This window comes from Ranitomeya variabilis, chromosome 8 (genome assembly GCF_051348905.1).
Source record: "Ranitomeya variabilis isolate aRanVar5 chromosome 8, aRanVar5.hap1, whole genome shotgun sequence".
Classification (NCBI taxonomy): domain Eukaryota; kingdom Metazoa; phylum Chordata; class Amphibia; order Anura; family Dendrobatidae; genus Ranitomeya; species Ranitomeya variabilis.
In genome coordinates this window covers 18,417,934-18,444,456 of record NC_135239.1, presented here as the reverse complement: position 1 = coordinate 18,444,456, position 26,523 = coordinate 18,417,934, and the positions used below count along the sequence as shown (strand labels likewise).

The 26,523-nt window shown below is 42.9% G+C and overlaps 1 protein-coding gene across 2 annotated transcripts in view; it reads left to right on the top strand.

The window, feature by feature from the left end:
- The window catches only part of CACHD1 (cache domain containing 1), a 132,304-nt gene that overhangs the window by 51,074 nt on the left and 54,707 nt on the right, over positions 1-26,523 (top strand). For both annotated transcript variants that reach the window (XM_077278212.1, XM_077278211.1), the window contains exons 2-3: positions 2,227-2,289; positions 20,713-20,861. In XM_077278212.1, coding sequence (XP_077134327.1) covers positions 20,854-20,861 — 8 coding nt within the window. In that variant the 5' untranslated portion in view covers positions 2,227-2,289; positions 20,713-20,853. The remainder of the gene's footprint in view (positions 1-2,226; positions 2,290-20,712; positions 20,862-26,523) is intronic.

Sequence of the window (26,523 nt, the reverse complement as noted above, 5' to 3'; positions counted from 1 at the left end):
GGTCGATCAGTGGTTACTGCAGGTTGTAGGCTTGTCGGAAGAGGTGGGTCTTCAGGCTCTTTTTGAAGGTTTCGATGGTAGGCGAGAGTCTGATGTGTTGGGGTAGAGGGTTCCAGAGTAGGGGAGAAGCAAGGGAGAAGTCTTGTATGTGATTGTGGGAAGAGGAGATAAGAGGGGAGAAGAGAAGGAGATCTTGTGAGGATCGGAGGTTGCGTGCAGGTAAGTACCGGGAGACGAGGTCACAGATGTATGGAGGAGACAGGTTGTGGATGGCTTTGTACGTCATGGTTAGGGTTTTGTACTGGAGTCTCTGGGCAATGGGGAGCCAGTGAAGGGATTGACAGAGGGGAGAGGCAGGGGAATAGCGGGGGGACAGGTGGAGTAGTCGGGCAGCAGATTATTTTTTATGCACTGAACGTTATCAGCATGCACAAGAGACAAATGTACCCTGACAAAAAGGTAGCAAAAAGGCTAATTTTTTTACGTTACCTGCCGAGAAAAAAAACGCATAAAAAAAATGCAACATGTGAACATGTTCTTGTGCACTGCACACATTACTTATTTTTTTACTTGCAGATTTGGTGGAGATTTAAATCTGCATGTTGTCAATTTTTTCAGATTTAATGTTTACTAATGATTGGGCAAAAATCTGCATAAGAAACTCGTCTATTTTAAGCAACATTTTTCCTGGCTAGAGATGCAGAAATTTCTGCACCAAATACTTAATGCATGCACATATCTAGGTGTTCAGTTTCCCTGCAGCACCCCCACAGGTGAAATAGAGTATTACACACTGTCCATTCCTAGTAATGGGTTTCTCTGTAATGCAGGCGCCCTCTCAAGGGATACGTCAGGTCTGGAAGGGCGCCCTCTCTAGGGATACGTCAGGTTTCCCTCTCTGGGGATACGTCAGGTCTGGAAGGGCGCCCTCTCTGGGGATACGTAAGGTTGCCCTCTCTGGGGATACGTCTGGTCTGGAAGGGCGCCCTCTCTGGCGATATGTCCGGTCTGGAAGGGCGCCCTCTGTGGGGATATGTCCGGTCTAGAAGAGCGCCCTCTCTGGGGATACGTCAGGTCTGGAAGGGCGCCCTCTCTGGCGATATGTCAGGTCTGGAAGGGTGCCCTCTGTGGGGTTACGTTATGTCTGGAAGGGCGCCCTCTGTGGGGATACGTCCGGTCTGGAAGGGCGCCCTCTGTGGGGATATGTCCGGTTTAGAAGAGTGCCCTCTCTGGGGATACGTCAGGTCTGGAAGGGCTCCCTCTCTAGGGTTACGTCCGGTCTGAAAGGGCGCCCTCTGTGGGGATACGTCAGGTCTGGAAGGGCGCCCTCTCTGGGGATATGTCCGGTCTAGAAGGGCGCCCTCTCTGGGGATACGTCCGGTCTGGAAGGGCTCCATCTCTGGGGTTACGTCCGGTCTGGAAGGGCGCCCTCTCTAGGGTTACGTCCGGTCTGAAAGGGCGCCCTTTGTGGCCACGCTTCTTTGTTTTTTTGTTTTGTTTTTACATGGTTATATAATGACATCCAGAGGGGGCGCTCTTTGCTGCTCTCCATTTCCATTGGTAGATCCCAGCAGCCCACCTCCTGTGGTGGAAGGTAAATGACACTTGCTGGCTGATGGAGTTGTATGGAGAAGGAAACCCTTACAAATCCCAGAATCTTTTTTTTGGCTCTTGGAGCTGTTAAAGGAAGAGATTTATTGCTGCCTTTTAGATCTGTGAGTTCACATTTCTTAAATTCCCAATCCCCAGCCAGAGTGAAACAGAGAAAGGGTCTGCTATAGAAAAGGGGGGAAATTGAATCCATTGGATTTGCAGAGCGAGGAGGGTTGGGGGGATTTGTGATAGATGCGGTGTCATCACAATATCCTCCTCCACTAATGAAACAGGGAGCGGGTGATATACAGCAAATCAAAGAAATGGTCCCGGCGGATTCAGAATTGCTGGAAATGATTACATTAAGCCACTTTTTAACCATTTGTGAATATGACGTACTGGAATGATTGCGAATGTTACGATGTATGCGCCATTTACATGAACTGCTCAGCAATGCGCTGAATTACTTATCTTGTATAGAATATTGGGAGTTGTGATAATGTTGAGGATAAAGTGCATTTATAATAATAATAATTGTATTGTTATTATTAATAAATATAGTTGACAGATTTTTATTTTAGTAATTCTCTCATTTTCACATAACTTTTTGCTTTTTCCTTTTTGTACCTACAGAGAATATTCAATTCATTTGTCTATACGGAAAAGATTTCAAATGGCGAAGGTGAAGTCCAACAAGTAAGTTCACAAATTGGTTTTGCTCAAGGTTTATGGGGACTTACTATAACTACAATAATACTGCTCCTATGTACAAGAATATAACCACTATAATACTGATCCCTATGTACAAGAATATAACTACTATAATACTGCCCCCTATGTACAAGAATATAACTACTATAATACTGCCCCCTATGTACAAGAATATAACTACTATAATACTGCTCCTATGTACAAGAATATAACTACTATAATACTGCCCACTATGTACAAGAATATAACTACTATAATACTGCCCCTATGTAGAAGAATATAACTACTATAATACTGCTCCTATGTACAAGACTATAACTACTGTAATACTGCCCCTATGTACAAGAATATAACTACTATAATACTGCCCCTATGTACAAGAATATAACTACTATAATACTGCCCTATATGTACAAGAATATAACTACTATAATACTGCCCCCTATGTACAAGAATATAACTACTATAATACTGCCCCCTATGTACAAGAATATAACCACTATAATACTGCCAATATGTACAAGAATATAACTACTGTAATACTGCTCCTATGTACAAGAGTATAACTACTATAATACTGCTCCTATGTACAAGAATATAACTACTATAATACTGCCCCTATGTACAAGAATATAACCACTATAATACTGCTCCTATGTACAAGAATATAACTACTATAATACTGCCCATATGTACAAGAATATAACTACTACTAGATGGTGGCCCGATTCTAACTCATCGGGTATTCTAGAATATGTATGACAGAACTTGTTCAGTAAACGTAGCATATAACAGCCCACGGAGCATAGAGCACAGCCCATGTAGCATATAGCACAGCCACTTAGTATATAACACAGCCACATAGCATATAGCACAGCCACGTAGTAAATAACACAGCCACATAGCACATAGCACAACCACGTAGCGTATATTTCCCACGTAAAATATAGCACAGCCACGTAGTATATAACACAGCCACGTAGTATATAGCACAGCCACGTAGCATATAACATAGCGCACATAGCATATAGCACAGCCACGTAATATATAACACAGCCACATAGTATATAGCACAGCCACGTAGCATATAACACAACCACATAGCATATAGCACAGCCACGTAGCATATAACAGCCCACGTAGTATATAGCACAGCCATGTAGCATACAGCACAGCCACGTAGTATATAACACAACCCACGTAGCATATAACAGCCCACGTAGTATATATAGCACAGCCACATAGCACATAGCACAGCCACGTAGCACATAGCACAGCCACGTAGCATATAGCACAGCCACGTAGCATATAGCACAGCCACGTAGCATATAGCACAGCCACGTAGCATATAGCACAGCCACGTAGCATATAGCACAGCCACGTAGCATATAGCACAGCCACGTAGCATATAGCACAGCCACGTAGCATATAGCACAGCCACGTAGCATATAGCACAGCCACGTAGCATATAGCACAGCCACGTAGCATATAGCACAGCCACGTAGCATATAGCACAGCCACGTAGCATATAGCACAGCCACGTAGCATATAGCACAGCCACGTAGCATATAGCACAGCCACGTAGCATATAGCACAGCCACGTAGCATATAGCACAGCCACGTAGCATATAGCACAGCCACGTAGCATATAGCACAGCCACGTAGCATATAGCACAGCCACGTAGCATATAGCACAGCCACGTAGCATATAGCACAGCCACGTAGCATATAGCACAGCCACGTAGCATATAGCACAGCCACGTAGCATATAGCACAGCCACGTAGCATATAGCACAGCCACGTAGCATATAGCACAGCCACGTAGCATATAGCACATCCACGTAGCATATAGCAGCCCACGTAGCATATAACACAGCCCACGTAGTATATAGTACAGTCCACGTAGTATATAGCACAATGCACGTAGTATATAGCACAATGCACGTAGTATATAGTACAGTCAACGTAGTATATAGCACAATCCACATAGTATATAGCACAATCCACGTAGTATATAGTACAGTCCATGTAGTATATAACACAGCCCACGTAGTATCTAGTACAGCCCACCTAGTATATAGCACAGCGCACGTATATAGCACAATCCACGTAGTATATAGTACAGTCCATGTAGTATATAGCACAGGCACAGCCACGTAGTATTTAGCACAGCCCACGTAGTATATAGCACAGCCCACGTAGTATATAGCACAGCCCACGTAGTATATAGCACAGCCCACGTAGTATATAGCAGCCACGTAGTATATAGCAGTGTCCACGTAGTATATAGCACAATCTGCGTAGTATATAGTACAGTCCAAGTAGTGTATAACACAGCCCACGTAGTATATAGCAGAGTCCACGTAGTATATAGCACAGCCACGTAGTATATAACAGCCCACGTAGTGTATAGCACAGCCCAAGTAGTATATAGCAGCCACAGAGTATATAACACAGCCCACGTAGTATATAGCAGTGTGGGCGCCATATCCCTGTTAGCGATGCTCTCGCCAGGTCCGTTCCCAGTGATGCTTTGCGGCAATAACTCGTGATGACGTAGCGATGTCGCTTGATCCTACGTCATCTGGGGTCATTTCGCAAAGCATTACTGGGAACGGAGCTGCTGAGAGCATCGCGAGGATGGGGAAGGCTTCGGGGGCCGCCGGAAGGTGAGAATAGCACGATTTTTTTTTTTTTTTTTTTTAACATATCTTTTTACTATTGATGCTGCATAGGCAGCATCAATAGTAAAGCCTGTCGCTGATTGGTCGCGGCCGGCCAGGCGTGACCAATCAGCGACGCGGGCTTTCCGTTACAGACAAAAAGACAGAAATGGACCTTAGACAATTATACACAGTGGGGCAAAAAAGTATTTAGTCATTCAGCAATAGTGCAAGTTCCACCACTTAAAAAGATGAGAGGCGTCTGTAATTTACATCATAGGTAGACCTCAACTATGGGAGACAAACTGAGAAATAAAAATCCAGAAAATCACATTGTCTGTTTTTTTTATCATTTTATTTGCATATTATGGTGGAAAATAAGTATTTGGTCAGAAACAAACAATCCAGATTTCTGGCTCTCACAGACCTGTAACTTCTTCTTTAAGAGTCTCCTCTTTCCTCCACTCATTACCTGTAGTAATGGCACCTGTTTAAACTTGTTATCAGTATAAAAAGACACCTGTGCACACCCTCAAACAGTCTGACTCCAAACTCCACTATGGTGAAGACCAAAGAGCTGTCAAAGGACACCAGAAACAAAATTGTAGCCCTGCACCAGGCTGGGAAGACTGAATCTGCAATAGCCAACCAGCTTGGAGTGAAGAAATCAACAGTGGGAGCAATAATTAGAAAATGGAAGACATTCAAGACCACTGATAATCTCCCTCGATCTGGGGCTCCACGCAAAATCCCACCCCGTGGGGTCAGAATGATCACAAGAACGGTGAGCAAAAATCCCAGAACCACGCGGGGGGACCTAGTGAATGAACTGCAGAGAGCTGGGACCAATGTAACAAGGCCTACCATAAGTAACACACTACGCCACCATGGACTCAGATCCTGCAGTGCCAGACGTGTCCCACTGCTTAAGCCAGTACATGTCCGGGCCCGTCTGAAGTTTGCTAGAGAGCATTTGGATGATCCAGAGGAGTTTTGGGAGAATGTCCTATGGTCTGATGAAACCAAACTGGAACTGTTTGGTAGAAACACAACTTGTCGTGTTTGGAGGAAAAAGAATACTGAGTTGCATCCATCAAACACCATACCTACTGTAAAGCATGGTGGTGGAAACATCATGCTTTGGGGCTGTTTCTCTGCAAAGGGGCCAGGACGACTGATCCGGGTACATGAAAGAATGAATGGGGCCATGTATCGTGAGATTTTGAGTGCAAACCTCCTTCCATCAGCAAGGGCATTGAAGATGAAACGTGGCTGGGTCTTTCAACATGACAATGATCCAAAGCACACCGCCAGGGCAACGAAGGAGTGGCTTCGTAAGAAGCATTTCAAGGTCCTGGAGTGGCCTAGCCAGTCTCCAGATCTCAACCCTATAGAAAACCTTTGGAGGGAGTTGAAAGTCCGTGTTGCCAAGCGAAAAGCCAAAAACATCACTGGTCTAGAGGAGATCTGCATGGAGGAATGGGCCAACATACCAACAACAGTGTGTGGCAACCTTGTGAAGACTTACAGAAAACGTTTGACCTCTGTCATTGCCAACAAAGGATATATTACAAAGTATTGAGATGAAATTTTGTTTCTGACCAAATACTTATTTTCCACCATAATATGCAAATAAAATGATCAAAAAACAGACAATGTGATTTTCTGGATTTTTTTTTCGCAGTTTGTCTCCCATAGTTGAGGTCTACCTATGATGTAAATTACAGACGCCTCTCATCTTTTTAAGTGGTGGAACTTGCACTATTGCTGACTGACTAAATACTTTTTTGCCCCACTGTATATATAGATAATACTGCCCCTATGTACAAGAATATACCTTTTATAATGTAATGTATAATGCTTGTAGCCTCGTCCCAGCACAGCAGCATTTGGCGGGTGTGTGTCCACGGTTGGCATGCCTCCAGACTGTTAAAGATCCTGTTACTGAACAGTTTGAAGACCCCTGACCTTAAGAATTTGAGCCCAATGAGCTGTGGCGGATCAGGAATGGTTAATGCACTTGTCCTAAAATCACTGTTTCCCTGAGCCGGGCCCCGTAATATAAGACTGTGTAAACTGAGCCCGATGACATCACCCGGAGTGGCAGGGCCATCTTTCAGTGCAGGGATTTTACTGGCCAGATGGAGGATAAACCAGGAGGGTGAAGTTTGTCATTCAGCACGGGTTTAATGGCCACCACAGATTGCCTGCCATGCAGTGTGTAAAGAGGTCAGGCCTCAGTAAGTTTTACTAACTTGCTGCATTAATTGTAATGACACAACAGCAACTGTTTTCTTAAAGAAACATGATCGGTAAAAATTACGTCACCTTATTCCAGCAGACCTCCTAGATTGTAACTGGGGCTGCATTACCTTGGTCCAATGGCTTGTACAGGATCAGAAAGCAGAGCCCCTTTCTTTTAGAAACAGCACCACCCCTGTGCACAGGTTGGGTCTGGTAATGCAGCTTATTTGCTTGTAAGCTGCAGTACAACACATGACCCATAAACGGGTGTGGCGCTGTGTCTAGTTTTAAGAGGTTTTTCTGGGATTTTACGAAAATTGACAAAGAGTAAGGAATTTTATAAAATAATGAAATAACCATTTGTTACCCGGCAAATCCCCTGCCGCCCCTGCGATACTGCTATCATTTTTCTCAGCTGGTCCTGCAGAAATGACTGGCTGCAGTGGTCACTTGTAGTACATGCAAAACATAACATAACATGCAAAACATACCTTCTGTTGCCAGTGATTGCCAGCATCAGTCATGCGAATGATGGATGTGATGTCATCAGTAGAGGAACGATGGCAACCAGCAAAGTGCTGAGGGTTCCAATAGTGAGCAAATGGGTATTTATAACATTCCCAAGTTTTGCAAAATTGTAGACCATCCCTTTGTAATTTACTTTTTTTTCCAAATTCTTGCAGTTTTACTTCTTGTTTGCTGTCATTGAATAAGAACTTATTTTTATATATGTTTTATATTATACACACTAATTTTTTCATATTCAAATTGAGAGTGGGTCTATGTCTCAGTAATATAGGCTGGATATGAGGTATGTGTCTTTCACAGTAATATAGGCTGGATGTGAGCTTTGTGTCTCTTTCCAGTAAAACAAACTAGATTTGAGGTTTGTGAGTCTCTCCCAGTAATATAGGCTATATGTGAGCTCTGTGTCTCAGTTCTATAGGCTGGATGTGAGCTCTGTGAGTCTCTCCCAGTAATATAGGCTGGATGTGAGCTCTGTGTCTCTCCCAGTAATATAGGCTGGATGTGAGGTCTGTGTGTCTCTCCCAGTTATATAAGCTAGATGTGAGGTCTGTGTGTCTCTCCCAGTAATGTAGGCTGGATGTGAGGTCTGTGTGTCTCTCCCAGTTATATAGGCTAGATGTGAGGTCTGTGTGTCTCTCCCAGTAATATAGGCTGGATGTGAGCTCTGTGTGTCTCTCCCAGTAATGTAGGCTCGATGTAACGTCTGTGTGTTTCTCCCAGTAATATAGGCTGGATGTGAGATCTGTGCGTTTCTCCCAGTAATATAGGCTGGATGTGAGATCTGAGCGTTTCTCCCAGTAATATAGGCCACATGTGAGCTGTGTGTCTCTTCCAGTAATACAGATTAGATGTGAGCTGTGTGTCTCTTAGTTCTCACATCCAACCTATAATACTGTAAGAGACACACAGATCTTACATCCAGCCTATATTACTAGGAGACACACACCTAACATCCAGGTTATATTACTGGGAGAGACACGCGGAGCTCACATCCAGCCTATATTACTGGGAGAGACACACAGACCTCACATCCAGCCTATATTACTGGGAGAGACACACACAGACCTCACATCCAGCCTATATTACTGGGAGAGACATACAGATCTCACATCCAGCCTATATTACTGGGAGAGACGCACACAAACCTCACATTCAGCTTATGTTACTGGGTGACTCTCAGAGCTCACATCCAGCATGTATTACTCAGTCTCTCTCCCAGTAATATAGACTGTGTATGAGCTCTTTGAGTCTCCCAGTAAATTAGGCTGGATGTGAGGTTTGTGTCTGTCCCAGTAATAAAGGCTGGATGTGATCTCTGTGTGTCTCTCTCCCAGTAATCTAGGCTGGATGTGAGGTTTGTTTCTGTCCCAGTAATAAAGGCTGGATGTGATCTCTGTGTGTCTCTCCCAGAAATATAGGCTGGATGTGAGCTCTGTGTGTCTCTCCCAGTAATATAGGCTGGATGTGAGGTCTGTGTGTCTCTCCCAGTAATATAGGCTGGATACCAGGTCTGTGTGTCTCTCCCAGTAATATAGGCTGGATGTGAGGTCTGTGTGTCTCTCCCAGTAATATAGGCTGGATGTGAGGTCTCTGTGTCTCTCCCAGTAATATAGGCTGGATACCAAGTCTGTGTGTCTCTCCCAGTAATATAGGCTGGATGTGAGCTCTGTGTGTCTCTCCCAGTAATATAGGCTGGATGTGAGGTCTCTGTGTCTCTCCCAGTAATATAGGCTGGATACCAGGTCTGTGTGTCTCTCCCAGTAATAAAGGCTGGATGTGATCTCTGTGTGTCTCTCCCAGAAATATAGGCTGGATGTGAGCTCTGTGTGTCTCTCCCAGTAATATAGGCTGGATGTGAGGTCTCTGTGTCTCTCCCAGTAATATAGGCTGGATACCAGGTCTGTGTGTCTCTCCCAGTAATATAGGCTGGATGTGAGGTCTGTGTGTCTCTCCCAGTAATATAGGCTGGATACCAGGTCTGTGCGTCTCTCCCAGTAATATAGGCTGGATGTGAGATCTGTGTGTCTCTCCCAGTAATATAGGCTGGATGTGAGATCTGTGTGTCACTCCCAGTAATATAGGCTGGTGTGCGGTCTGTGCGTTCCTCCTTGTAATATTGGCTGGATGTGAAGCCTATGTTCGTGTTTCTCAACTTTTTAAGATTGGGAAGAGGGACAAAAACTGTGGCACACAAAGCACACCTCAACACTTTTTATTTTGCTTTAAGCCTTTTCCCTAGCTTTACCCAGTAACTTTATACTTGCCCACATAGAAATAATCTCCTAATGAAGCCCATAACGTTACCAACTGAGTATGATGCCCACCAGAGACCCCCGCACCCACACACTCAGTATCCTACACACTTGGCTGTCAGATCTCTGCGCAGGGTTACTTATTTGGTCGCTGCAAGTCCTTCCTTCAGGTCACGTGAAGACCTTCAGCTTCTACCTAGACAAAATGGTGAAGCAAGGATCTATCGGCTGCTTGTCTGAACCTACCCCGGACCTCCCAGAACAGCCGGACAGCTTCCAGAATTTGACATTGTCCTAAAGGGTTTTGGACCGATGGGAAGAACGAAATCAGAATTATAATTGTCAAAATTTTTTCCTTTTTATGTAAAAGAAGGTCATTTCCAGGGAATTGTATACTGTTGTGCCCATGTTGTAATCGTACTTAATGGGCTATTAGGGCTCATGGGCAATGGCATCGGTGCCTTATGTGTGCGCCCCAGCCATGGCAGTTACTGAGGTCGCTTATTTTTTGCCTTTTTTCCCCGCTTTAGCAAATGTGTTTTGTACATCGCTCTGATTTATCACGTGCCACATTCTCCTCCTGTATTCTACCATTTAATTTAAATTAGTTTCCGTTTCGCTATAGGATTAAGGTCGGAGTGTTGATATCTTTAGGGCTTTACACCCGCCTGCTGGAGGTTATTTATGGGAGTCTCTTAACCTGTTTGTTCCTCATCAACGGTTACTATTAAGTATTCACCACAAAGACCGGTTTCCCGGCTGCTCCTTGCAGGATGCGTAAATCTTCCCCATAAAGGGCTCGTTCTGCCAGTAAATATTACATTTACTGTACAGATCAGGAAAAAAGAGCAATGCTTAAAGGGGTTGTCCAGGACTTTCATACTGGTGGCCTATCCTCACTATTAGACCGGTGGCGGTCCGACACAGCATCCCTATAAAACAGCTGTTTGCCGGTGTCTTGACGGCTGGACGTATACAGTAGGACCAAAGAGGTTCTAGGATACTGTTGTGCAACTACTGTTCACTTCATTGGGGACCCTCTTTATTCGGGAATGTATTTATTGCTGCCAGAGGGGGGAATGTTCACATTTACATTTTTGCACCCACTCCAAAGGTTTTCGTAGACTGTTCTTTTGGCAGACATTGGACGGTTATGTATTTATAGCTGCGCTGGCGTGAAGGAGACTAACTGGGAATTTACTGGAGATTGTATTTGCAGCTGCCAGAGGAAGAAGGAGACTTATTTGCAGTGATGCAGTACAGGGGGGAGAAGAATAAAATATAGAATGCATGCAAGATGAAGTAAGTTTTGTATGATCATGTGCCACTACCCAGATGATGAAAAAAGTATGTTGTAGGGGGTTGAAGTGATAAAGTAGTTTTAAAATAGCAGGTAGTAGCCTTTGGAGTTGTTTTTTTTTTTTTCTTTTCTTCATCCGAAAATATTTTGTAATGTATGCCCTTCAATGAGTGCGCTGTCTGATTCGGATTTGTCCATGGGTTGCTCTTTTGTAGTTCAAGTGCCAGGGGTAGCAGTGCTCACCCATAGTGTTAGACAATATTGTTCAGATTGTTATTGTTGCTATTAATAATAATAATAATAATAATATAGTTAGCATTGTTGTTAATAATAACAATAATAATAATAATAACAATAATACATTATTATTTTCATATTTTATTATGTTTTATTACTTTATTATTATTATTATTATTATTATTATTATTATCATTAGTGTTATATTGTATTCTATTTTACGATTGTTTTTTATTTTTGTATTACTGTTTTATATTAATACAAAATAATGGAAGTGGTAATCTAATTCGTAATACAAAGTAAAGTAAAATACATTATAATATTATTCATAAAACAATACAAATATAATAAAATATGAAAATATTAAATATTAATATAACATAACAGAAAATAGTATTATTAATTATTTATTTCTAGAGATTGTCCATAGCATCCAATCACGGCGCAGATTTCTTTTCTTACACATTTCTAATAAAATGAAATCTGTGTTCTGACAGTTATGAGTTACAGATAGATTTACTGTCAGACACTTTTGAAAAATGAGATCCTCATATCCAAATCATGTAAGGCCGGTTTCACATTAGCGTTTGCATGAGCTGCGGAGGGCTGCGGACTTCCTCCGTGAAGCCCTGCCCCCGGCCGCACCTCCGCCGCTAGCTCCGCCTACTTCTGCATGCGCCGGCCTATCTTTAACATTAGGTACGCAGGTCGTGCCGCTGTATGCGGATGCTTCCGCATACATCGTTTTGACGATGCGGCGACCAGCGTAGGACGCAGCTTGTAGCAATTTCTTTTTTTCTCCGCATCGTCAAAACGACGCATGCGGAAGCATCCGCATACAGCCGCACGACCTGCGTACCTAATGTTAAAGATAGGCCGGCGCATGCAGAAGTAGGCGGAGCTAGCGGCGGAGGTGTGGCCGAGGGCGGGGCTTAACGGAGGAAGTCCGCAGCTCATGCAAACGCTATGGTGAAACTAGCCTAAATGAGCCTAGAGACCAGACAGTCATGTCCTTCCTACCAAGCTTTACCTATTTCCCATAAACTACACCCACTTGCCAAATTTGGTGCAAAAAGTGTCTAACACCGAAAATAAATGTGATGGAAGGTGAGTTATTTTTGCCCAAAATGAACCGTATTCCTGGTCTATGTATAAATTAGTTCCCAAAGGTTAATATTACAAATTACAGCTAGCAGATCCCCCCCCCCCCCCAACTTAGCAAAAGGCCCACCAGGCCTCATTTTTCAAAACCGTGTCTGTTGCCCATAGCAACCAATCAGAGAGCAGCTTTCATTTTTCTAATGGCTCTGGTAAAATGAAAGCTGCGCAGTGATTGGTTGCTATGGGCAACAGTCAGTTTTTCATGTAAACCTTTTGATAAGAGGCCTTGTATAGATTAAAACCCCGGTGCATGTTGGGAGTCGTAGTTTGATCATAAGACTCCGACTTGCCACTGTTCTGAAGATGTCCTCTACCCCCCGTCCTCCGCCCATTTCAATACCAAGCGCCCCCAACCTTCCCTTTTATTTGCCAGCTGTGGATTCATATTCACAATCCGCTCTTGATAAGATTGAAATCCTTTTTTTTTTGCCTTTGAGATGTCATTTTATTCCATCTGAAAAGGGGCTTCTTTTGAGATGCAAAGTTTAAGAGGAGCGACGCTCCCGAGCAGCTCGGGGTGGGGGGGAGAATATGTGCGGCTAAACAAAGAGGACGCCTGGGGAAAATTGAAGCCAGATAAAGGGAACAGATAGGCCGGATTAAAAATAAAGCCAAAAGAGAAAAACAAAAAAACCGCCTCCCATTGAAAACACAAAAGGAAGTGATATTCAAAGGGGCGATTGAGGTTTTCTTGTCAGAGAAACATCAGATCCACTTACAAAACATATTTCCATATTTAACGCCGTCGCTCCTCCGCTCGCCGGCTACCTGACCAATAATAGTTTGTGGCTGCCTGCTAGCTGTTTTGAAGGTTAGGGCCATGTGGGTGACATTGGGGCATGAAAACAAAGGTTATGTGGGGATCTGGGGGTCCTGACACCCTTGCATTGCACAAGATGGCCCCCATTGACTTTTATTGGAGCATTGTAATACTTCAAGTCCTCCTGTGGTGGCGCTGCAGAGCAATTACTCTGTTGCTGCTGTGTTCCCCGCAGGACCCGTCTTATAAAAGTAGACAACCCCTATAGTTCCTTCCCAATAATCGCCATAATTGTACGCCACTCGGTGGGTGCAGTTGAACCTGCAGTTCAACCCCATAAATCTCCCTGTCAATCACTGACAGTGGCACTTAGGGAGATTTACCGGGATCCCCCCACTATCACTGACAGTGGCACTTAGGTGGGTGGATCCCGGTAAATCTCCCTGTCAATCACTGACATTGGCACTTAGGTGGGTGGATCCCGGTAAATCTCCCTGTCAATCACTGACAGGGGCACTTAGGTGGGTGGATCCCGGTAAATCTCCCTGTCAATCACTGACAGTGGCACTTAGTGATTGACAGGGAGATTTACCGGGATCCCCCCACCTAAGTGCCACTGTCAGTGATTGACAGGGAGATTTACCGGGATCCCCCCCACCTAAGTGCCCCTGTCAGTGATTGACAGGGAGATTTACCGGGATCCCCCCACCTGACAGGGGCACTTAGGTGGGGGGTATCCCGGTAAATCTCCCTGTCAATCACTGACAGAGGCACTTAGGTGAGGGGATCCCGGTAAATCTCCCTGTCAATCACTGACCGGGTCACTTAGGTGAGGGGATCCCGGTAAATCTCCCTGTCAATCACTGACAGTGGCACTTAGGTGGGTGGATCCCGGTAAATCTCCCTGTCAATCACTGACAGGGTCACTTAGGTGGGTGGATCCCGGTAAATCTCCCTGTCAATCACTGACAGGGGCACTTAGGTGGGGGGATCCCGGTAAATCTCCCTGTCAATCACTGACCGGGTCACTTAGGTGAGGGGATCCCGGTAAATCTCCCTGTCAATCACTGACAGTGGCACTTAGGTGGGTGGATCCCGGTAAATCTCCCTGTCAATCACTGACAGGGGCACTTAGGTGGGTGGATCCCGGTAAATCTCCCTGTCAATCACTGACAGGGGCACTTAGGTGGGGGGATCCCGGTAAATCTCCCTGTCAATCACTGACAGGGGCACTTAGGTGGGGGGATCCCGGTAAATCTCCCTGTCAATCACTGACAGGGGCACTTAGGTGAGGGGATCACGGTAAATCTCCCTGTCAATCACTGACCGGGTCACTTAGGTGAGGGGATCCCGGTAAATCTCCCTGTCAATCACTGACAGTGGCACTTAGGTGGGTGGATCCCGGTAAATCTCCCTGTCAATCACTGACAGTGGCACTTAGGTGGGTGGATCCCGGTAAATCTCCCTGTCAATCACTGACAGGGTCACTTAGGTGAGGGGATCCCAGTAAATCTCCCTGTCAATCACTGACAGTGGCACTTAGGTGGGGGGATCCCGGTAAATCTCCCTGTCAATCACTGACAGGGTCACTTAGGTGAGGGGATCCAGGTAAATCTCCCTGTCAATCACTGACAGTGGCACTTAGTTGGGGGATCCCGGTAAATCTCCCTGTCAATCACTGACAGTGGCACTTAGGTGGGTGGATCCCGGTAAATCTCCCTGTCAATCACTGACCGGGTCACTTAGGTGAGGGGATCCCGGTAAATCTCCCTGTCAATCACTGACAGTGGCACTTAGGTGGGTGGATCCCGGTAAATCTCCCTGTCAATCACTGACAGTGGCACTTAGGTGGGTGGATCCCGGTTAATCTCCCTGTCAATCACTGACGGGCACTTAGTGGGGGGATCCCGGTAAATCTCCCTGTCAATCACTGACAGGGTCACTTAGGTGAGGGGATCCCGGTAAATCTCCCTGTCAATCACTGACAGTTGCACTTAGGTGAGGGGATCCTGGTAAGTCTCCCTGTCAATCACTGACAGGGTCACTTAGGTGAGGGGATCCCGGTAAATCTCCCTGTCAATCACTGACAGTGGCACTTAGTTGGGGGATCCCGGTAAATCTCCCTGTCAATCACTGACAGTGGCACTTAGGTGGGTGGATCCCGGTAAATCTCCCTGTCAATCACTGACCGGGTCACTTAGGTGAGGGGATCCCGGTAAATCTCCCTGTCAATCACTGACAGTGGCACTTAGGTGGGTGGATCCCGGTAAATCTCCCTGTCAATCACTGACAGTGGCACTTAGGTGGGTGGATCCCGGTTAATCTCCCTGTCAATCACTGACGGGCACTTAGTGGGGGGATCCCGGTAAATCTCCCTGTCAATCACTGACAGGGTCACTTAGGTGAGGGGATCCCGGTAAATCTCCCTGTCAATCACTGACAGTTGCACTTAGGTGAGGGGATCCTGGTAAGTCTCCCTGTCAATCACTGACAGGGTCACTTAGGTGAGGGGATCCCGGTAAATCTCCCTGTCAATCACTGACAGTGGCACTTAGTGGGGGGATCCCGGTAAATCTCCCTATCACTGAAAGTGGCACTTAGGTGGGTGGATCCTGGTAAATCTCCCTGTCAATCACTGACAGAGGCACTTATTTGATGGGATCCCGGTAAATCTCCCTGTCAATCACTGACAGGGTCACTTAGGTGAGGGGATCCCAGTAAATCTCCCTGTCAATCACTGACAGTGGCACTTAGTGGGGGGATCCCGGTAAATCTCCCTATCACTGACAGTGGCACTTAGGTGGGTGGATTCCGGTAAATCTCCCTGTCAATCACTGACAGTGGCACTTAGGTGGGTGGATCCCGGTAAATCTCCCTGTCAATCACTGACAGTGGCACTTAGGTGGGTGGATCCCGGTTAATCTCCCTGTCAATCACTGACAGTGGCACTTAGTGGGGGGATCCCGGTAAATCTCCCTGTCAATCACTGACAGTGGCACTTAGGTGGGTGGATCCCGGTAAATCTCCCTGTCAATCACTGACAGTGGCACTTAGGTGGGGGAATCCCTGTGTCCCTCATTTCAGCCATTCATTGACGCGATCCTGGGTTTTTGGTGGATTGCCTTGGCCTTCGTCTCTGCCCTCTTCCTGCAGCACCCACTTATTTTCTAGGCTAAGGGCAGGGCAGCACGGTGGCGCAGTGGTTAGCACAGCAGCCTTGCAGCGCTGGAGTCCTGGGTTCTAATCCCACCCAGGACAACATCTGCAAAGAGTTTGTATGTTCTCTCCGTGTTTGCGTGGGTTTCCTCCAGGTTCTCCGGTTTCCTCCCACATTCCTAAGACATACTGATAGGGAATTTAGATTGTGAGCCCCATCGGGGACAGCGATGATAATGTGTGCAAACTGTAAAGCGCTGCGGAATATGTTAGTGCTATATAAAAATAAAGATTATTATTGTTATTATTAGGCTGCAGATTTATTACTTTTGAGCTTAGCGACACTGCACGGATGTAATCAATCACTTGTCACAGACCCGCTGCAGATTTATGGCGTCTGTATATCGGTATAATATTTCACGATTCTCTCCTCGGAGACGTCTGGTAGATTTGTAGATTTTCATGCAAATGTCTGTGGGATTTGCGGCGCAATCACTCATTATTCATTCACACAACAACATACACAAATCCGGGCCCGACGCGTTTAGTTAATAACAGTTAAAGAATTCATTTGTCAATATAAATTCTCAGCAATCCAGCTGGGGATTATTAATTGGAGAGATTGGATTACTAGTTCGGAGGGGGGGTGGATATCTAATCATAGTTTACATCAGGGGCCCGATGACTGTGCGAATGAGGGAGGATAGTGCTGGAAATGTAAAGCAAATGTGGGACAAAAAAGAGCAACAAACGTTATAGGAAACGTCACCGACCTGTTCAGATCACCAATCTTACACATAAAGGGCAGAATTATAGTAGTCACATTGCTATACATATGGGGCAGTATTATAGTAGTTATATTCTTGTACATAGGAGCAGTATTATAGTAGTTATATTCTTGTACATAGGGGCAGTATTATAGTAGTTATATTCTTGTACATAGGAGCAGTATTATAGCAGTAATATTCGTGTACATAGGAGCAGTATTATAGTAGTTATATTCTTGCACATAGGAGCAGTATTATAGTAGTTATATTCTTGTACATAGGAGCAGTATTATAGCAGTAATATTCGTGTACATAGGGGCAGTATTATAGTAGTTATATTCTTGTACATAGGAGCAGTATTATAGCAGTAATATTCGTGTACATAGGGGCAGTATTATAGAAGTTATATTCTTGTACATAGGAGCAGTATTATAGTAGTTATATCCTTGTACATAGGGGCAGTATTATAGTAGTTATATTCTTGTACATAGGAGCAGTATTATAGTAGTTATATTCTTGTACATAGGAGCAGTATTATAGCAGTTATATTCTTGTACATAGGAGCAGTATTATAGTAGTTATATTCTTGTACATAGGAGCAGTATTATAGTAGTTATATTCTTGTACATAGGAGCAGTATTATAGCAGTTATATTCTTGTACATAGGAGCAGTATTATAGCAGTAATATTCGTGTACATAGGAGCAGTATTATAGTAGTTATATTCTTGCACATAGGAGCAGTATTATAGTAGTTATATTCTTGTACATAGGGGCAGTATTATAGTAGTTATATTCTTGTACATAGGAGCAGTATTATAGCAGTAATATTCGTGTACATAGGGGCAGTATTATAGAAGTTATATTCTTGTACATAGGGGCAGTATTATAGTAGTTATATCCTTGTACATAGGGGCAGTATTATAGTAGTTATATTCTTGTACATAGGAGCAGTATTATAGTAGTTATATTCTTGTACATAGGAGCAGTATTATAGCAGTTATATTCTTGTACATAGGAGCAGTATTATAGTAGTTAGATTCTTGTACATAAGGGCAGTATTATAGTAGTTATATTCTTGTACATAGGGGCAGTATTACAGTAGTTATGTTCTTGTACATAGGAGCAGTATTATAGTAGTTATATTCTTGTATATAGGGGCAGTATTACAGTAGTTATATTCTTGTACATAGGGGCAGTATTATAGTAGTTATATTCTTGTACATAGGGGCAGTATTACAGTAGTTATATTCTTGTATATAGGGGCAGTATTATAGTAGTTATATTCTTGTACATAGGGGCAGTATTATAGTAGTTATATTCTTGTACATAGGAGCAGTATTATAGTAGTTATATTCTTGTATATAGGGGCAGTATTATAGTAGTTATATTCTTGTATAGGGGCAGTATAATAGTTATATTCTTGTATATAGGGGCAGTATAATAGTAGTTATATTCTTGTACATAGGAGCAGTATTATAGTAGCTATATCCTTGTACATAGGGGCAGTATTATAGTAGTTACATTCTTGTATATAGGGGCAGTATTATAGTAGTTATATTCTTGTATATAGGAGCAGTATTATAGTAGTTATATTCTTGTACATAGGGGCAGTACTATAGTAGCTATATCCTTGTACATAGGGGCAGTATAATAGTAGTTATATTCTTGTACATAGGAGCAGTATTATAGTAGCTATATCCTTGTACATAGGGGCAGTATTATAGTAGTTACATTCTTGTATATAGGGGCAGTATTATAGTAGTTATATTCTTGTACATAGGGGGCAGTATAATAGTAGTTATATTCTTGTACATAGGGGCAGTATTATAGTACTTATATTCTTGTACATAGGAGCAGTATAATAGCAGTTATATTCTTGTATATAGGGGCAGTATTATAGTGGTTATATTCTTGTACATAGGGGCAGTATTATAGCAGTTATATTCTTGTACATAGGAGCAGCATTATAGTAGTTATATTCTTGTATATAGGGGGCAGTATTATAGTAGTTATATTCTTGTATATAGGGGCAGTTTAATAGTAGTTATATTCTTGTACATAGGAGCAGTATTATAGTAGTTATATTCTTGTACATAGGAGCAGTATTATAGTAGTTATATTCTTGTATATAGGGGCAGTGTTATAGTAGTTATATTCTTGTATATAGGGGCAGTATTATAGTAGTTATATTCTTGTATATAGGGGCAGTATTATAGTAGTTTTATTCCTGTATATAGGGGCAGTATTATAGTAGTTATATTCCTGTATATAGGGGCAGTTTAATAGTAGTTATATTCTTGTACATAGGAGCAGTATTATAGTAGTTATATTCTTGTACATAGGGGCAGTATGATAGTAGTTATATTCTTGTATATAGGGGCAGTATTATAGTAGTTATATTATTGTATATAGGGGCAGTATTATAGTAGTTATATTCTTGTATATAGCGGCAGTATTATAGTAGTTATATTCTTGTACATAGGAGCAGTATTATAGTAGTTATATTCTTGTACATAGGGGCAGTATTATAGTAGTTATATTCTTGTACATAGGAGCAGTATTATAGTAGTTATATTCTTGTATATAGGGGGCAGTATTATAGTAGTTATATTCTTGTATATAGGGCAGTTTAATAGTAGTTATATTCTTGTACATAGGAGCAGTATTATAGTAGTTATATTCTTGTACATAGGAGCAGTATTATAGTAGTTATATTCTTGTATATAGGGGCAGTATTATAGTAGTTATATTCTTGTATATAGGGGCAGTATTATAGTAGTTATATTCTTGTATATAGGGGCAGTATTATAGTAGTTATATTCTTGTATATAGGGGCAGTATTATAGTAGTTATATTCTTGTAAATAGGAGCAGTATTATAGTACTTATAAGCTTGTACATAGGAGCAGTATTATAGTAGTTATATTCTTGTACATAGGAGCAGTATTATAGTAGTTATATTCTTGTACATAGGAGCAGTATTATAGTAGTTATATTCTTGTACATAGGAGCAGTATTATAGTAGTTATATTCCTGTATATAGGAGCAGTATTATAGTAGTTATATTCTTGTACATAGGAGCAGTATTATAGTAGTTATATTCCTGTATATAGGGGCAGTATTATAGTAGTTATATTCTTGTACATAGGGGGAAATATTATAGTAATTATTTTCTTGCACATAGGGGGAAATGTTATGGTAGTTATTTTCTCGCATATAGTGGTAATTTTTAGGGCCTGGAAGTAAATCAAGAATATCTCCAAAAATAGGTTGGAATTATTCGTCTGGTAAACTTTTTCCTGATTTCTCATGACACTCTGTTTCCTTTCTCACTTACCAGTTGGCCAAGAAGATTCGGGAAAAGTTTAATCGTTACTTGGACGTGGTGACGCGGAATAAACAGGTGGTAGAAGCATCGTACACTGCTCATCTCACCTCGCCACTCACTGCCATCCAGGACTGCTGCACCATCCCACCGTCCATGATGGAGTAAGTTCTATCCTGGTATTTTCTAACACTTTCTCATTGTAATCTGTGTTCACATGACCATTTATACCCCAGTTCTGCCATTTTTTTTTTACACCTGACATGATTTGTTGTTTTGTTTTTTGCCTCGGTGACCATCTTTGCTCCACATATTTCTATAGTTTGCATTATGTTATATGATATGTGGTCGTGCATCCGTTTCTGTCCAGTTTTTCTTGTGTGAAATGAGCCTCTCACTTGATTTCCATACTCTTTAGTGCACATTTTTTGGTATATCTACCCTATTATGAGTCTCCTGTCATGCATTTTATCCTTAAACGTGCACAGCCTTACATCAATGGCTAATTTGCGCCTAAACTTTTAGCACCCTGCGTTCACCTTAATGTTGGTCATGTTGGGAGTTCATTACATTGCACGCACCCATAGAAAGATGCATTAGGAATAATGAGAAATATTGATATAAAGGTTTATCTGAAGAATCATAGAAGTTCACCTTAATTTAACTTTTTTATGCCCACAGACTTATTTTTGAACATAAACTAATGCAAAAGGGTCTCCTGCGTAGGAGCCAAGCTTTCCCGGCCTCTACGAATGGGTTGTCATGTCCATATCCACAATGTACAAGGGTTTGTCCGCAGATATTTTAACCCTTCGCTGCACTGATAACCTTGTGGTCTCTGCAAAGCAATAATACCCCTTCTGGTAACCATTGTGTCCTAAGATTTCTGGAGATCTCGTCATGTGCCCACAATTTACCTTTCCTCACTGGAACGTCTGCACTTAGACCACTATTCATTTCTCTTCCATGAACAATCTTCTTTTCTCTTTTTTTTATGCTTCTTGGTTTTTATACGGTTTATCAAAGTCGAGAGTTCAGGTTTCTAAATAAATCCCTGAATGCTTGAAATGATCTGTCTTACCCCGGTCTGAACCTCTGCAATAATCTAAACAATATGTCTGCCCTCGCCGTGTCTGATTAGAAAAGACGTCTCCGCACAGAAAGATACAGACTGATGGCAGATGAAAAACACTTGGACCACCTTGTCAGTTGTGCTCATTTCCTGCCATTCCCTCGTGTTCTACACAGCAGGGTGTCAAGAAATAATATTAATAAAAGTTGACCCAAAGTTTTTGACGGTCCCTGGACTTTATGTGACTGCCTTATTCCATCAGCACTGAATGGGTTCTTCTTATATTCATTGGTTTTACTGACTTGAATCTTGAGCCACTTAGAGATAATATGATTGAATAGTTATATGCACACATAGAAGATGGAGGAGTCTGGAGGATGCACGATCTATGGAAAATTGAGATGGTCTAAGGTTTATTGGTTGCATTGGAAAAGTTAGTCAGATACCGATTTGCACAGCCCAGGCCCCCTTGTGGCAGCCCAGGCCCCCTTGTGGCAGCCCAGGCCCCCTTGTGGCAGCCCAGGCCCCCTTGTGGCAGCCCAGGCCCCCTTGTGGCAGCCCAGGCCCCCTTGTGGCAGCCCAGGCCCCCTTGTGGCAGCCCAGGCCCCCTTGTGGCAGCCCAGGCCCCCTTGTCGCAGCCCAGGCCCCCTTGTCGCAGCCCAGGCCCCCTTGTCGCAGCCCAGGCCCCCTTGTCGCAGCCCAGGCCCCCTTGTCGCAGCCCAGGCCCTTATCTCAGTAGTGAGAATAAAAAGTTTAAAGCCTCACAGTATGGTTTAATTTCAAAACTGTTCACAATAATGCGTTGCCATTCCAAGGAAAACCGCTGAGCCACGTTAAAATACGACGAAAAAATTCAAAATTTCGGCAACTGGATAAATTCTTCAAAAGTTTTATTTCAAGACCTAAGATTAAAAATTCATGATGGTAGATGGGATAAAGCTCAATGAGTGTTATCCCATCTACCATCATGAATTTGTAATCTTAGGTCTGGAAATAAAATTTTGGAAGATTTTATCCAGTTGCCGACATTTGGAATTTTTTCAGCCCCTTTATTGCAGCCCAACACCCACCCATAAACGTCCACATGAAATGCAAAAGTTCAGAAGGAAGTTATCGTTGGTACAGGCAGCCATGAACTTTTGGTGAATGTTGGGCCCCTGATTTTAGCAGAACTGGAGTCTCGTCTGATGTGTATGTGGGTGTTCAGACTCTGCTTCAATGGTCTCTGAAGAGAAGACAGGGATGTGTGGAGGGACAAAAACTGGTCTGGAGGGAGTGCAGGGTTCAGGAAGTGGACAGAGGATTACAGATCTGGAGGCACAGAAGTCTAGCAGCTGCTCAGTCCTTTTCCGCCACTGATAACACATACATTCTTGACCGACAACTATTTAAGGTGGTTGATCTTCAACTTCTTTTAAAAATCGCTTGTTTTAGGAATTGTTATAAATCCTGTGGGTTGACAAACTTTGTGGACAGGTTAGTTTTTGGGTGCCCCTGTAAGACTGACAGGTGGTCAGGCAGGAACCATTTGTGGCCTGTAGCTCTTGTGCGATAGAAGGTTACTGCTCACTAATGAGGCCTTGGTCCTTCCTTCCTCTTCCCTGGTGACAGGAGAACGTTGCACCTTGAAGGCTTCTGTTCTTGTAATGCTGCGGAGCTGGACGTCTCATGGCACAAGCTGCGTCCCGTCACTTTACACCTAATGACCAGTGTTGAGGTCTGGAAGGGTCAGATGCTTTTTAGCAGTTTTGTCCACACTGTGGCTGGACAGCTTTGTTTCTTCTTTAGTGTAAACGTTTACTTTTGTATTGTTCTTTGTTTAAATTTCCAACATGAAACTGAAACAGGTTAGAAATATCTCTTCGTTCTGTTCCTGCCATTTTTATGCACAATATGGATAGTCGCCTTTTTTGCAATTACTTTGTTGATATTTTTTGTTGCCCCATAAGAGGTTATAAAAAATTGTGTGAAAGTCTTCCAGACATTTTTTTTTTTTAGGCTGTGCGCACACGTAGCAGATTTTTCGCATTTTTTTCCTGTGTTTTTTCGCTATAAAAAAGCTATAAAAACGTGAAAAAAATGCATACATTATGCATCCCATCATTTAGAATGCATTACGCAATTTTTGTGCACATGATGCGTTTTTTTTCCCGTGAAAAAAACGCATCACTGTAAAAAACGCAGCATGTTCACTAATTTTGCGGATTTTTTGCGGATATCCCACTATATTATTGCATTGGGAACCTCCGGAAAAATCCGCAAAAAACAACGCACTAAAAACGCGAGAAAAACACATGCAGATTTCTTACAGAAATTTCCTGAGCAAAACAGGACATTTTCTGCAAGAAATCCTGAACGTGTGCACATAGTCTAAATATTGCCATTTTCAACCTGAGCCGCTCAGGTTGCACCAATGGCATGCTTGACTATGCTTACAACACCAGAGAGCTCATATACAGTGCACAGTTCGTGCAAACGGCAGAACCATGCCACGGACTCAACTGTCAGGCTGTTTTCACACGTTGCGGATTTTGCTGCGGATCCGCAGCGGATTTGACTCTGCGGATCCGCAGCAGTTTTCCCTAAGTTTACAGTACCATGTAAACCTATGGGAAAAAAAAACTGCTGTGCACATGGTGCGGAAAAAAACACGCGGAAACGCAGCGGATTATTTTCCGCAGCATGTCAATTCTTTGTGCGGATTCCTCAGCGGTTTTACACCTGCACCAATAGAAAACTGCAGATGTAAAACCGCAGAAGAAACCGCAGTAAAATCCGCAGTGAAAACCGCAGTGGTTTTGCACTGCGGATTTTCCAAATCCGCTGCGGAAAAATCCACAGCAGAATCCGCAACGTGTGCACTTACCCTCACTCTTCAGAAGCAAAATATAGAAAATGGGAAAACCCCTTTAATTGGAGAATCTATAGGAGCAACCAGAGAAAAACAGGCACAGCTGGTCCAGGTCTGCTAAACCCAGCAGCTATATTGGGTTTAGGGGTCATTGTCACTCTCTGTTCATTATATTGCACTGTCTACAACAACCAGCAGGGGGTGTATACTGGGTATTATTTTTACATTGAACGCCATAATAACACAGCATGCAGTGAGCTCCCTCTAGTGGTGGCAGCAGGAATCTAGAATTTTATCAGGCTGCATGAAGGTATTGGAAACAAAAAAAAAAACATCAGTCTAGTTTTATCAGCTCTTGTGGACAATGGAAAGTCAGGAAATGCTAATGATAACTAGTATAATCCATAAAAATAAAACAAAAATGTAAAATAGACCTTTGCAATGGCCCTAGTGTCCCATTATTGTGCAGTTCTACAATTTTGTCCCTCGTGTCCTTAGACAGCTCTTTGGTCTTGGCCATCGTGGAGAGGTTGGAGTGTGACTGAGTGTGTGGACAGGTGTCTTTTATACAGGTAACGAGTTCAAACAAATGCAATTAATACAGATAATGAGGGCAGAGTAGGAGGCTTCTTAAAGAAAAACTAACAGGTCTGTGAGAGGCAGAATTCTTGCTGGTTGGTCGGTGATCAAATACTTATTTCATGCTATAAAATGCAAATTATTTAAAATTCATACAATGTGATTTTCAGTTTTTTTATTTTTAGATTCTGTCTCTCACAGGTGAAGTGTACCTACGATAAAAATTACAGACCTCTCCATTCTTTGTAGGTGGGAAAACTTACAAAATCAGCAGAGTATCAAATACTTATTTTCCCCACTGTATGTTTTTTTTTTTTCTTGTTTTTTTCTCCCAAGCTTGACGTATCGGGCATTGCAGTGTGAATTAGGTCCACATCAAACCCGGCCTGAGCTGTAGTGAGCCCCAGCTTGATGTGGGATCCAAAGCTCCTGCAAACCTCATTTTATCCTCTCCACCGCTGATCTCCAGCTTGTAAATCCTGTTGAGGAAGAATAAAAATGACTGCAGTCTGATGGGAATTAAGTGTCTGAAGTTCAAAGCGAGCAGCACATCAGAGCACCTGTCAATCAAGCGAGCATCTTGCAAGCTACAGAGGGGAGCGGATCTCTCCGTGGGGAGCAGATCAAAGTGGGAGTCACCGCGCTGTTTTCTCCCTTGGGAGGCCGTTTCGATCAGTTTTTTTTTTTTCATTAAAGTGAATCCAGAAGGCACTTTCTTTCCCTTTTCCATTACTTTTCTCTATTTTTTTTTTTTTTCTAAATGCAACTTCCCTTGAATATGAATTTCAGTCGGCTTTTTGATCTCTTGAAAGTCGGCGAAGAAACCAATTACAGTCAGATAAATGTGTTTCTTTTTCTCCCTCCTTCTGCGGTTGTTTCTTTTTTTTATTTTACAGCCTCGGATTTGAGCGCAGTCGACTGTGTCATTTTTGTTTGTGTTACAGCAAGAAAACGCAACGTCCACCTCTTGCCTTTTTTTTTTTTTTTTTTTTTTTTTTTTTTTAACTCTTTCGGGAAGCGTCCTGCTGGTTTTTTGCAGGCATTGAAACCTGGAGATTTCCTTGTTTTTCTGTCGGTGTGTGGTTTACATTGTGTGTACACCGGGGCCTGTCTCAAACATTCTATTTTCCTTTTCTCGCCTTCTAATTTATGCTCGGCTGCATTTTGTACTACACGTCGGCTCTCCCAGTGCCCGATTTTATCATGCTGGGACCATCCTGGGTTAGAAATCTATTATATTGTGGCTTCGTCAAATAATACATTATATCTGATGCTGTTCTGTCCTTTCTTTCCAACCGCCTTTGGCAGCTCATCCATGTATGGA